The sequence below is a fragment of the Gymnogyps californianus genome, chromosome 2 (assembly GCF_018139145.2).
Source record: "Gymnogyps californianus isolate 813 chromosome 2, ASM1813914v2, whole genome shotgun sequence".
In the NCBI taxonomy this organism is placed as follows: domain Eukaryota; kingdom Metazoa; phylum Chordata; class Aves; order Accipitriformes; family Cathartidae; genus Gymnogyps; species Gymnogyps californianus.
Genome location: NC_059472.1, coordinates 98,414,719 through 98,429,204, shown reverse-complemented (window position 1 = coordinate 98,429,204; position 14,486 = coordinate 98,414,719). Strand labels below are relative to the sequence as shown.

Here is a 14,486-nt window from a genome sequence, read left to right as displayed (position 1 = left end):
TCACTTTACTTCCAGGGCAGGAAAACTGAACAAAATTAGGAGAAAGCACAGACACTTTCTGAATCTTTTCAGCCAAACAAGTCAAATCTTGCAGTTTCCTGTCTACTAGGAGAGGGCAGCAAACAGTGTCAGTGCAACAGCCCTACTCTGATACCAACCACCAACATGCCTCAACCCCAAATATATTCTATACTTTCCCAGCCCCCTCACTGCTTTTAAAGAGCTGTAGCAGTAACATGCAACACCATTTTTGCAATTGTTTACACTGCATCACATTATTTAATGTTTGCATTACATTATTGTTGTTTACATTACATTGTTTACATTACTATTTATTGTTTACGCTGCCATTTATCAGCAATGTTAAGATGTCTTAAGCAGTCTCAAAATAATATTCCTAGCTAACTTCAAATCTTTCATATAATGACGGAAGAGTGCAAAAATCAATCATCTGAATTTCTGGATATGTCTTACTTTTACCATCACCTTCTTGTCACGTTCTGGCAAAGTCGTACTTTATCCTTCTCTAACCTAACATATCCCACAGAAAAACAGTAAGCTGATACAATTAATATTTTTTGCTTAAGTGCAAGTAGTGATTGCAACTATCTGAACAAAGGACAGAAGACAAGAAATTCTGGGTGTCAATGTATCAGTTGAAAAGTACTGTAAAAGCACTAGGAAATTCTCATGCTTGATGTTTGTTATAGAAATTGAAGTATCAGAAAGTAAACAGGAGAATGAACTTCAGATAATTCTTGTTAGATGATACCTTGCAAGAAACATGATCACAGAGAACTTCTATTGTTACAATATCTATATTTAATACTCTAAGAATATTAATTGTAGGCTGAGTACCATCAAAGCTGGAAGAGCTGTGAGAAACAAGAGGAACTGAACATTCTGATCCATTTCATCAGCTGCCTGTCAAACACCATCTTAAAACCACAGTAAAAAACAATGCAACATGGCATTTTTCCCAAGCAGCAATACAGAGCATTACTTTTTCATTATACTGGTTGTACTGGATCCAGCTGGGATGGAGTTAATCTTCTTCATAGCAGCCCATATGGTGCTGTCTTGGATTTCTGACCAAAACAGTGTTGACAACACACCAATGTTTTGGATACTGCTGAACAATGCTTGTATAGTATCAAGGCTTTCTCTCTTCCCCACTCATCCCCGCTCCCCCTGCAGCGCGTAGGCTGGGGGTGGGCAAGAAGTTGGGAGGGGACAGAGCCAGACCAGCTGACCATCGGCCAAAGGGATATTTCATACCATGTAACATCATGCCTAACAACAAAAACTAAGGGTTTGGTCTTTCAAGGTAACCATTGCTCTGAGACTGGCTGGGCATTGGTCTGCTTGTGGGAGGTTGTGAGTGACTGCTTTTGTATCACTTGTTTTTCCTCTGTACTTCAATTATTAAACTGTCTTTATCTTGAACCATGAGTTTTCTCATTTTTGTTCTTCCTGTTGTCTCCTCTTTCCCACTGGTGGCGGAGTGAACAAGACTGTGTGGGTTCTTACCTAGTGGCCAGGGTCAACCCAGTATGCTGGTAATAAAAATTTTAGTTTAAAATTATTTACACTTTTTAAAATATTTCAAGTGTGGCATTGTTATTTTTTCTTACCTCTCCAGCTTTTGCACAATCTTTGGCTCCTTTGTGAAGGGCAGCCCAAGCATCTTCATATCTGAAGAAAAGAAAGATAAATGACTACTCTCACTGTGTTCCCCTTACAAAGGAAGAGGATTTCATGGATGCCACTGTGCTTATATTTACAGGGACTACCAGAAATAACAGTTTAAAAAGCTGTACAGTTCTTTCTGGGATTTACTGTTCTACCAAGACAAATATACAGTAAGAAATAATTTCTTTCAAAGACAAAGTGATTCATGTTTTTTAACCTGCTAGCTTACATTAAGAGCTAAATGGACCCAGCAGTATTTATAAGACTACACATAAAAGCCTTAGGCACTACTTGGAACCTAATTTTATTAAGAAAATGAAAAAAAAAAAAAAACCCAAAAACCAAAACAGGATTGTAATCACCACTCCCCCCCAAAAAATTAAGATTTTTTTTTTTAAACTAAAAACGCAAAGGAAATTTATAATTCAGATAGCTGCTGTTACTCGGAAAAATGTGATTAAATACACATGGAATACACTTTCTTTTCATGGCAATGACAGGCATATTGTCTCTATTAAAACAGAATGAAATCATATCAAATATGTAAAAGTTATAAAACATCAAATTAAAACCACAGGCTGGGCCTCAGTGCTGGTCTCCTTCATCCCTGTGCATTACACCATGAACTGAAGTCATCTTTCAAATGTTGCTTTTCTGCTAGAACTTCTGTTTCATTAACACGACAGCACTTCAGGATTGCGCAAGCTTTAAACTTATTTATCATTTCGTAACCACCCCCACTCTACTAACTGCAGAACATCCAAAAAAGCTATTAGTAACACCTTGATTTTCTTTTCATTTTCTTAAACTAATAAAGTTATTTCTGAACTTATAGGAAGCAGACACTAACAAAGAAATGGAAGGTCATACCTGCTCAGTAATTCCAGTCCAGCAGAAAACTCTGGCAAACACTGAACAGTTCTATAAAACAAATTGTAAATATACAAATGTTGTTAATGAAGAGAAGGCTGTTATAAAAAAAACGTGCACACACATCTGCGTTTGACAGATATGCTGAGCACAGAAATACTCCCTACTGTCCACTTTCACAAACATTCTGTCAATTCTGGTTTAAAATGCATTACACAGTGTCTCTTACAAAAATATTCCAAAGCTAGGGTTGGGTTTTTTTTTCCCTTGTTATTTTACAGTAACCCATGCTTACCTCTTTTTGACTATGTCCATTAAAAACAACTTTTATGAGATAATTCCTTAGTACAGTTAACAAACACATAGGATGAAAATTGTTTTAACGTAAAACAGTGGACAGAAACATTCTGAAAATAAGACTACTATACAAGTTCTTTATGTCCTTCAATAAAGATACTGCACTTACTATATTCTACATTAGAAATAAATACTAAGGTAAAGAACCTTTGCCAGTTTAATGCTCTAATGATCTCCTATTGGATGCACACATTTTCATTAACAACAGCTTGAAATATAAAGGCAACTTATCATAAGTTAAAGAAAATTAACAATGCTGCACTTTTAAGGATGTATTACATTAAGATCTCGATGTCGTCCAAGATCTGTCTCTTGGAAGATTACCAGAATAGACTGTCTTCCACTGTCATCCAAACAGTTTGAATGGAAAAGAACAAATACCATAAATGAAACCTTTTTTTTCCTTAAACCAAGGGGAAAGTGATAGAATCAGTGAGGTGGGAAGGGACCTCAGGCAGTCTCTAGTGCAGCCTCCTGTTCAAAGCAGGACCAGCTATGGGATCGGACCAGCTCTGGGATCGGACCAGCTCGCTCAGGGCTTTGTCCAGTTGCAACTTGAAAACCTTAGAGGACAGAAACTTCACAGGCTCGACCGTCTTCACGAGGAAAAAGCTCTTCCTTATAGCCTTTTCCTGTCTGAACATCTCTTGTTTCAATTTATGCCTATTGCCTTTTGTGTTCCCACCACATACAAATCTCCTTGATAACCTCTTCATAGGTAATGACGGGCTGCTGCTAGGTGTCTCCAAAGTCATCTATTCTCCAGGCTGAACAAGCCCCAGTCTCAAGCCTTCCCTCATACACAGAGAGTTCCAGCTCCAACTGTCTTGGTAGCCCTCCACTAAACTTGCTCCAGGTTATCAATGCCTTTCTCTCATTGGGAGCCCAAACTGGTCACAGTAGCTAGATGTGGTCTAAGGAATGCTGAGTGCAGGGGATAATCACCTCCCTCAATCCTACTGCCTGTGGTCCTGTTCATACAGCCCAGAAAGCTGTTAGCCTTCCTCGCTGCCAGGCATGTTGTTGGCTCACACTCAGCTTGCTGTCTGCCAAGACCCCCGGGTCTTTTCAGCAAAGCTGCTTCCCGGCTAGTCAGTCAGCCCGTCTGTATTGTTGCAGGGGATACTTTCTTCCCACGGAAAGACTTTGGATTTGTACCTCTTGAATTTCATGAAGTACCTCCTGGCCCATATGGTCTTATGGGCTTTTTATGGGTTGAGTTCCCCAAATTGATCTTCATCCACTACTGGTCAGTCTCTTCCTTGAACCCTTTCACTAAGCACAGAGGACTGGGAGACCTTGTTTTGCGAGGACTGAAGCAACGAAGGCATTGAGAACCTCAACATCATCTACGTTTGCTGTCACTAAATCACCCACCCCATTCATCAACAATTTCACGTTTTCTTTGCTAGCCTTTTATTACCAATGCAGGGCTAGAAGCTCTTCTTCTTGTCCTTGACATCTCTTGTAAATGTCAATTCTAGGTGAGCTCTGGCTTTCCTAAGGCTATTCCTGCATGCCAAAGAAGTTATGAAGAGGGTATCAAGAAGTTATCCCTGACACCCTCCAGAACTCTTCTTGACTGCATCCTGCTGTGTTGTCCTCTCAGCAGATGGCATGGAAGTTAAAGGCTTCCACAAGAATGGGGGTTTAATGACACAGAGAATTCCTCAAGTTGTTTAGAGAAGACATCATTCACTCCCTGATCAGATGGTCAGTAACAAACTCCCATCCTAACACCACCCTTACTGGCCTGTCCTCTCCTCCTGACCTACCACCTCTCAGCCATCCTTACAATCAAGCTAAGCGATGTTTGTCCCAGAACTTTATCACCAAAGCAGAAGTCACCCTGGCATTCCCCTATTTGTGATGATCCAATTGGTTCACCCAGTGCTTTTCTCAAAAACTGATGGATATTTACAGTACACCAGATGAACCAAAATATTATGGACTGGAAACATACAGAGAAGGCAGTTGCCTAAAACAGTTTTATTCAAACCTTCACCCATTCTTAGTTTAGTTTCCGTGTCTTGATAATACAACCAGTCTTGTGTTAAAAAAGCTTTACATCCAAAACATCAAGCTTCAGAACTTAATACAGTTTACTTCAGATGCCTTATTTTTTGTTCAGGGCTTGTTTTAAAACTAATTTTTGTCTACACACTGTGTTTTAGTAAGAACATGCTTTACACTAAAGCATATCCGAGCTTATTTGAAGAAGCAACATTCACAGTCATCATTCACAGACATTAAGTAGTCTTTCCCTATAGGTTACACAGGTTGAAAGAATGAACAATATACTAAAATGCAAACGATAAAAAAAACCACCACAATTCTTAAATCTTCTTGAAACAGATAATTGAAGTACTCCATTATACATGTATTTTCCACAATAAAAAGGCTCATATTTCTGTTCTTACACTAAAAAAACTGAATTACAATTTTAGTACATGAGATTCACAGAGATTGTAAACAATTACATTTCAGTGTACTGCAACGTGAATCTTGTATAAAGTACTACAATAACACTGAATATTCATATAATTTAAATAGTCATTTATAAATTGATTGATGGCCATCAGAAATTATTTAGGCCTATCAATGAAGGATCTATTAAGCAAAGTATTTCCTCAATACTAGCATTAAGCTTGTCTGTTGTCAAAAGAATATGCTGTAAAATTATTTGCAAATGTTCTTGTAATTGGCTCATATATATGAGCCACTTTCAAATTTTTCTTTAACAAGAGCATCCTAGATCAATGCTATACATTAAGACGTTCAGAAGTACCTCTGCCTGCTTTTTTTTGCTTCTCTTGATTTGTCACCCAAATTCTTCAACCTATAAATCAAAACACAAAACCATCAGACATTTCCAACACCAAAAACAGAGAACAACTTGTCTGAACACATGTTAATTCCAGCCTATTATAGTTAATTTTGTTTCAGCTTATTTCACAAATAAATCAAATTTTACTTAGTTTTGTGGAGACTGTCATATGAAATTTTTTCCACCAACGCTGCTTCTAAATTTTGAGATTTTTCTACAAGTGCATCAAGCAACTGGGTATGAAAAGTTTAATGGGAGCTACATATCCAAGTCATCCAGCTCTCAATTCTGTTTCCTTAGCAGACAGGTATTAAAGATCTGCATAGAAATAACCAATCCAATCCTGAAGAACACCCTTTACAAGAAGGCATATGTGCCAAGGAAAAGCATGACAGTCACAGAGAGACATTTGTACCCACTTGCCATAAGTCTGTCAACACAAAACTAGCATGAGCACAACTTTTCTTCTGCCAACTATCAGAATCTCCAGCAGCATCACCACAGTGTACTGCTACTGAGCGTATCTGAGGCTTGTTTCACCTGTAGCCAATTTCAAACTGACTGGTATCTTGGTCCTAAAAAACAAAAAAACAACCAAACAAACAAAAAAAAACCCCAAACCCCAACAAACAACAAACAACCCCCCACACACACACACCACACAACTCTTTTCAACTTGTGCTGGTTTTGGCTGGGGTAGAGTTAATTTTCTTCACAGTAGCTAGTATGGGGCTGTGTTTTGGATTTGTGCTGGAAACAGTGTTGATAATACAGGGATGTTTTCATTATCGCTGAGCAGTGCTTACACAGAGTCAAGGCCTTTTCTGCTCCTCATACTGCCCTGCCAGCGAGTAGGCTGGGGGGGCACAAGAAGTTGGGAGGGGACACAGCCGGGACAGCTGACCCCAACTGACCAAAGGGATATTCCATACCATATGACATCAGGCTCAGCATATAAAGCTGAGGGAAGAAGAAGGAAGGGGGGGACGTTCGGAGTGATGGTGTTTGTCTTCCCAAGTAACTGTTATGTGTGATGGAGCCCTGCTTTCCTGGAGATGGCTGAACACCTGCCTGTCGATGGGGAGTAGTGAATGAATTCCTTGTTTTGCTTTGTGCGCACGGCTTTTGCTTTACTTATTAAACTGTATCTCAACCCACAAGATTTCTCACTTTTATTCTTCTGATTCTCTCCCCCATCCCAGCGGGGGGGCGCGAGCGAGAAGCTGTGTGGCGCTTAGTTGCCGGCTGGGGTTAAACCACAACACCACACTTTACTCTTTTTCAGTTAACCCATATATGCTAGTCAAGTTGGCACAGCAGAGTGAGAACCAAAGCCTCCTGCTATTCTCTGACCACCAAGATGATGGATATCCTCAGCCTCTATGCCCTTTGGAATTCCAGCTGTCCAGGACAGCAAGGGTTAGGAATAACAAAGGACACACAGACATGAGCAAGATGGAAATGAGCTATGAGCTCCAAAGGTATCCTACAGACATGACACAGATATATGTAATCGTGAGTGACCCAGTGACTGAGAAACACCCTAATATATTCAGGGTGCTTCTAGGATGAGCCCAGTCACTCCCCCAGTCTTGAGCACCACCAATTTCCAGGAATTCACAGAAGAAACCTCAAAGTTCTACAGCAAAAATCGTGGTTGACAATTTGAGAAAAGACATGCTAAAGCAGGTCTCTACTCCCTGTTAGTGCGCTGTTCATAAGTCAAGCTGAGTAGCAACAACAACAGCACACTGAGGAAGAACACTGTTGCAGAAAGCTTTGCAATTTGCCCTCTGTCACATTCCCCACTATTCACCCCAGCCTGCAACAGCAGCACTCCTCTGCATACAGGGACTGAAGGAAACATTGGGTCACAACTACCAGTTCTCTTACTAGAATATCTGCCAGGCAGTCAGAAGCTTAAAGGATTTATCACTAGACTACACAATATTGGCTTCCTTTCAGCAGTGTTCTCTGTACAAAGTACAGGTAGTGTGAGCCACATCACTCAAGCTGGCAGAAGCACGCAAATTACTGCCTGAGCACAGACAAACACAGCTCACTGTTCTGGGTTTTTTTTTTTTTCTTCACCTCCTGCAAAAGATTGCTCGCAGGTAAATGGGTCAAAATCTAGATACCTCACTCACAAGACGCACAAAGTAGACAGCAGACACAGCTGAGCAGGGGAAAGGGGAGCTCATTTCTTTGTACACAGAAATGGCTAATAACCCTAGACTGCTCTTTCTTTAGACCACACAACTGCAGATTTAATCTTTTTCAGCTATACATAAACCTCCCCTTATTCCTTTGGAAGTGATATTCTTTCCTTAGAAGCCCTGGAAAAGCTTCTCCCTCACAATGTTTCAAGAAATCCAACTGTTCCACTTTGCAAGCATTCACGTGTAGTTAACAAGTTGGCCACAACTGACCCAGCATTCTTGACGCTGGAAATAGTTTCTTTGGATTTTGACCATTTTGAGCTAAAGTCTTAACAGCATAAAATGACTTCTATTACCACTTTGGTGGGGTAGGGAACGGAGTAATCCAGAACACTATGGCACTGAGGTTGCATTGTCTAGGAAGGGAAAAGGGGCAAAAGAGGACAAGTCATGTTCTGGCCTGAATCCACGGGGACACTACAGAAAAAAAACTGATGCTCTCCACAGCCTCTGCTACTACGGCTCCGAGATACACATTCCCAGTGGCAACAAAGATTACACTGCAGATGAAAACAACACTTAAAGACGGGACACTCCAAGAAGGGCACATTAATGGAGCTGCTAAAACACAAAGATGGAAATGATGAAATCAGAGACTGTTCTCAAAATGGTACAAAACATAGCAATACAAGGACGAAGGCAAATTAGAGACTACATGGAAACATATTGACTCCACTGCAGCAATACATGGAGACAGAGAGTTAAATGACCATCGGATCCAGCATGTTATGATCTTTCTGTTGTCCTCTTTCATCATGTGAAAAACACCCTTTTCAAAAGAACCTTACACTGTACTGACGCATCAAACCCTGTGAGAAGTTCTAAAAATAACAGCAAAACAGAAAGACAGTAATAAAGCAATGCCTTTGTCCGTATTCTTAAGACATTTTAATATTCAATTACTGTTTGTTAAGATGAGACAGATAACATATAAGCAATTTATCTGCTTGATTGGTAGCTTATTCTATCAATTTCTCTGGGCCATCATATACTGGTGCAAATAAGTCATTATAAACTATTTTAAGTTTCTGGAGTACACAGACATTCATCACTATATATAAATATTTACCATAGGGGTATTATAAGGCAGCCTTAACATTGCCAAAGACCACACAGTTTTTAAAAGTAATTGCACAGTTTTTAAAAGTAATTGAGTACAACACAATACTCTCCTGTGGCTCATTATGAACCAACAGTTTTGCAGCACAGGCATGACCTTGTTCTCCAGCCATCCACTGACTTCCAGTAACGCTCACTTGGACCACCTGCTTGTACTAAAAATAGCATTGATACAGGGCCTATCTAAAAAAACCTTGTGAGGCAATGTAGGAAGAATACCTTTCTACTTTTTAATGTAAGCAAGGGGCTGCTCCTTCCGCTTATCCTGCACTTCTTTTCCCCAAGTGACAGTAACTCATCTTCCAAGCAAAGAAAAGCTTTTCATATGCCAAACAGAGTACAGCAATGCTCTTTAAACAATTGCATTAATCCATATAAACCTTGAAGGTCAGTTACTTCATAAAAAATTCAAGGGCGTTAATTGAACCCGTTCACATCTTCCTCATTCTCTCAAAACAGCAGTCTCTCTTTCCTTCCCTTGACCGCAGCTGCCTCCCAAACACCAAGGCACCTCCTCCCCTCAACTCCCGACCGCAGCTGCAGGCTACCACGCAGCTGCCAGGGCTCGCTAGCCCGCCATGAGCCGCTCAAACCGAGGCGGGAAGGGGGGGGGGAAGAGCGGATTACACCCAGGGGCCGCGCTTCACAGCCCGTCCCAGCACCGAGGAAATCAGCACCGCCGCCGCCGGGCAGTCCGCGGTGAGAGGGAAGGGCCCCAGCCGGGCGTCCCGCCTCCGCAGTCTCCTCCTCTTCCTCCCTCCCGCCGGGCCAATCCCCGCCCCGCCCCCCCCCCCCCCCCCGGTCACCTGCTTCCCCCTCCCCACCCGGCTGCGGGGTGCGGGTCCCTCTCCCGTTCCCCCCGCCCCCGCCAACCCCGCGGGGCCAGGCCAGGGGTGCTACCCACCCGGCGGTGAGGTCCTGCTGGACGCTCAGCAGCCGCTCCCGCAGCGTCTCCAGCATCGTCCCGGTCTTCTCCGGCTGCGGAGGCCACCGCCGGGCTGGAGGGGCGGGGCGCGGGGAGGGGCGGGGCGGGGCGGAGCTCAGCTCCCGCCTCCCCCTCAGCCCCAGGGCGGTGCCAGGCGCGGCGCGAGCCTGCGACGGTTAATCGCCGCGCTCGCAACCAGCGGAAGGCCCGCCCTCTCTCTTCCGGCGAGGGCGTCGCGTGGGGCGGGGGGAGCAGGGTAACGGCACAAGTCTCCTCACAAAGTGGCGCCGCGGGGTTGCTGAGGAGAGCGTGGTCCCTTGTTTTGCGTTCCCGGTGTGGGCGTAACGCCGGGTAGAACTGCGTTTAAAGCCTGGGCTGTTTCAAGGATAGATTTTGAGAAGCATGTGGATCCCTGAAGTTGCAGCCTAGAGGCTTTTTAAAAACCGCCGTAAGCTCCTTGGCCGGTTGGGACGCTGACCTTAATGATTTTGACATCAGCGATAGTAGCGTAGGATTGAACTCAAGGAATCGGGCTTTGCAACAAAATCTTAAAAGTATGGAAAGCAAACCCACTGGGTCTCCCTGGGATTGCTGGGTCTTGGAGTAAGGGATAGATGATGACGTTTCAAAGTCCTTGCAAAGCAGGTAGTTTAACTGTAAGTTTGTCTGTGTGCCCACCGCTGTTTACTTTGGAGATTGCCAGGCTTGTATAGATACTAGTGATTCTTAAAAAGAATGACACACACACACAAAAAAAGGTTGTTAGTTATTACAAATAGTAAATAATGCAGTGAAAAGTTTTAATTAAGCTTCTAGGTACTGTCTGTTCAAATAATGAGTCAGTCAACTAATCTTGAGACAGTTTAAGTGGAATCAGACCTTTTCAGAACAATTTTGTCTTTCTGGAGGACTGTACTTACAGTCATAGGAAGACAGTATCTCACCCTGTGTGTTTTCAGTTAATAGTTGAGGAACATGGACCCAGGATTTAGAAGAATCTGGGAAATCTTAAATTTCCATCTAATTGAGCCTTCAATTTTTACATAAATCAGCTGAGATTTCAAAGTCAAAACATTTTGTTTGTTAACCAATTCAGTTTTGGTTAAAAGTTCCAAAAAAATTAAGTGGAGAGCACTGAAATAATTTGTTATGAGGAGAATGTATGCAGAGGGGGACTGTTTGATGTGTCATTCGATACAGCAGAAATAGAGTGGTTCGAGGTACATTCAATCAACTGGAAAATTGACACCACAATCCCATTCACTCTCTGCTTGTGTGCTTTTAGAAGAATATGGGACCTATAGGTTGTTTCTGACGTGGCTTATTGAAAACCAGTATTGCTCTGTGGCCTTAATACAAGTTAAAAGCTAAATGCCTGCTAAAAGAAAAATGATTGGGTTGATCATTCCAGCCATTGAAATTGTTGTAGCTTGCCTTGTCTTGAGGTCAGACTGTTTTCATGGCAGACTGCATATAAAGTTCTGTAAAAGAGCATATGACGTTTAGACAGTATTTTTCTCTTGCTTGGCCTAACAACAATATCTGAAAGTAGAGACTTTCCACTTTCCTAGATAGTTAGCTCTCCAGACTAAGAGGGGAAGGACTTGAATCAACAAGTTTTTTCTGATGTATTCAGAGACATGCATTACAAATGCTGACAAAAGCTGTGCAATCTGGCCTTAGGTAATATATGTGTTATGGGAATTAAAGTTTTCAGAAAACAAGGCAGGGATTTTAGCCTTTAATTTCACCTTTTCTTTGAGAAGACATGAATTTCTTCTGTGTTACATACTTTCAGTTTTCTTGTGAATGTTTTTGTCAGTGGTGGCTCTAATAATTCACAGTGAGTATACACTTTTAGACTCCATTGCTTCTTTTGCAGTTAAAAAGAAGCTATTCAAAGACTGCTGTCTTGTACAATTTCCTTGCCATCTCTGTGTAGAATTTGGGAAAAGAAATGTGTTGAGATAGTGTTAACAGTCACAGTAATCCTAGAAATACAGCAGTGGAAGAGACTTCTAAAAACACATGCTGTGCTCAAGGGCCATGGTGAATTATAAATACACTATGTAGAGTTTTGTTTAACTGGTTCTTAGGAACTTAAAATGAAGGGGATTCTGCAAGCTCCTTAAGTTACAAGCTCACGTTTAGCTTGATCTTTTTTGTTTCTAGAGCGAGTAAGCCCAGTTCCTTTTTTTTTCCTTGTAGTCACTTTCCAAACTTCTTATTCTTGTTGGTCTGATCTGGACATTCCCTAGTTTGTCCAGAAAGTGCAGAGCTATAGCATTTCCATCACTGAAGCTGAATTACATGGCTTCAGTCTGAGCCCTACATGAGTTACATATTTATACTAATTAATTAATATTCATGTACAATAACAATTTATTTAACAAACAGTGTTTATGTGGCATGACAACTGTTCATCTGCTTGACCCAGTGTAGATCATTACTTTTTTGGACAGCAAGGCAAGCTTCTGAGACAGGAACAGATCCTTCAGGTGTTAATTCAACACAGTGCCACCTAAAATTCTGTCAAGAAAACTTGGATCAAGTTTTCTAGAGATAAAATTAATGCTAAATAACTTTTTAATATCAATGACCTGTTCTGCTCATTTAGTAATAAAGTAGTTCACAGCTGGTTATTTGATATTAATTACCACCTGAATTTGAGCCGGGACTTCCTAGTTTATTCTTCTGCTTCTCTGATACAGGTAAAATCTTGTGCAAGTATTCTATAAGTGGCTGTACTGGTTTCTACAACAAAAGCATAACCTTTCTATGCTTTGCACATCTGTAAAGAACAGTGATATAAGTTGGTAGCAATAAATATTTAAAGCAAAAAGCACAGAAATGTATTTGACTGGATAACCCTAGTGGCAAATGAAAATTTCTTTACTTTTCTAGATCAACAGCTCCTAGCGGCGTAGGTTAGGCTACATTTAGGTAACAGCTTAAGCAGACAAAAGTCATCCCTAGTCCTGCCTTTGCATGATCCCACCTTTTCCTAGGCTTCAGTGACCCCGATTTAGATTGACTTTACATTAAGACTGCTCTGAGGGAGCGATACTGCAAAGAGACTAGGCTCATCCCCATTGAGCTCTGCAGTGAAAGATGGGTTTAAATACTTCCCCATTCTGCTGATCTGATGTGAAATTTAGTTTGTTTAGGTGTCTGTCTGGTCTGTGTCTTGATGTCTGCTTTTGAGTGCAGTTAGCTTGATAGCCTCCAATATGACATTTCCAAACTGACTAGAAATAGTAAACAGAACTCTCAACCCTTCAGAATTTCTCAGGTTTGTGGAAACAATTTTGTCCTCTTCTCCACAGAGTCTTGCTGGTAGGAACTGTTTCGGCCTTCATATAATTTTTGAATGCTTGAAGCGGAAGTGCTATATCAGGCCTCCTTTAACTTAGAAGATATACCGAAGTCCAGCAGAACTGAATTCTGCTCTCATTAAATGTTTTTACTCTCATTCTTAGTCCAGTTTTCAGTTTCTTTCAAAATAACGCAAGTGGTGTAAAATAACATACAACATCCATTCAGTTAAAGCAAGGAGCACAGCTCATATTTTCTGTGTCAGAACCAAGTACCAGCTCCTCTGCTTCTTTTTCAGAAATACGTGCTATGAATTCAAATCCAAGTCCCACTTCCCACATCAAAAACTAACAATGTTTTGCATGCAACTGTAAACGGTTTAAGGTGTCAGGCGAGGGCACTGCTGGGGACCAGCACCCCTACGACAAAGCTCAGGCAGAGACTGAAGGCCCAGGTCTAAGCTTAGGAGGGGTTCCTGGGCCCATAGTTAGAGGGTGTGGATGGAAGCCACAGGTGAGGTTAGTGAGGGCCATTAAGTGCCCTCAGGGCTCTGACACAAGGCAAGGGAAATTTACTGAAGTGTTGATCAATGGGGCTCTCTAGAAACAACTTGTGTCAAATGATACAGTACTTGCTTTAATCTTGTGACATCATTATCACACATGCAGTGGGATAGGTGGGGAGAATTAAAAATATGGAAGGGATGGCTTATGGTTAAACCATAAGCATGGTTTAACAATCTCTCTTTATTTTCAGGTTTTGGGTGCAAATTCCGTAATTTTTTATTTTTAAAGATCTGTAGAATATGATTAAAAGTTGACTAGTGGACATTATAGCTCTTGGACTCTATACATAGTTTATTTTTCTAGCTAGTTCTGTACTGATACAAACCTTAAATGTTGTTAGAAATACCTGAGATAAATGTTAATTCTAAAACTCTACTACTACTGTTTTAATTGATAAAGGCTAAAATGACAGTGTGTATTAAGGTCTGATTCAGCATTTCTTGTAGGAATTCCACTGCATGCTAAAAAGAAAGGTTAGTCTCTATCGAAGAGTTTTATGTGCCCAAAGCTTCAGCAGGGTCACATGACATAAGTGGAAACTAAATTTGAGCATTACATCATAAGACCTGTCTGTCATAGTCTCACTTATCCTGGGG

At 41.3% G+C, this 14,486-nt stretch overlaps 1 protein-coding gene across 4 annotated transcripts in view; it reads right to left on the bottom strand.

Moving 5' to 3' along the window:
• The window catches only part of DTNBP1 (dystrobrevin binding protein 1), a 73,988-nt gene extending 63,944 nt beyond the window's left edge, over positions 1-10,044 (bottom strand). Inside the window, exons 1-4 of one of the 4 annotated variants that reach the window (XM_050891190.1) lie at positions 9,989-10,044; positions 5,708-5,758; positions 2,563-2,613; positions 1,635-1,695 (exon numbers count right to left, since the gene is read on the bottom strand). In XM_050891190.1, the coding sequence (XP_050747147.1) occupies positions 1,635-1,695; positions 2,563-2,613; positions 5,708-5,758; positions 9,989-10,044 (219 nt within the window). Of the gene's footprint in view, positions 1-1,634; positions 1,696-2,562; positions 2,614-5,707; positions 5,759-8,264; positions 8,284-9,711; positions 9,757-9,988 lie in introns of those variants that run through there. The other 3 variants (XM_050891192.1, XM_050891193.1, XM_050891191.1) reach the window with 3 other exon arrangements.
• Positions 10,045-14,486: the final 4,442 nt, after the last annotated feature.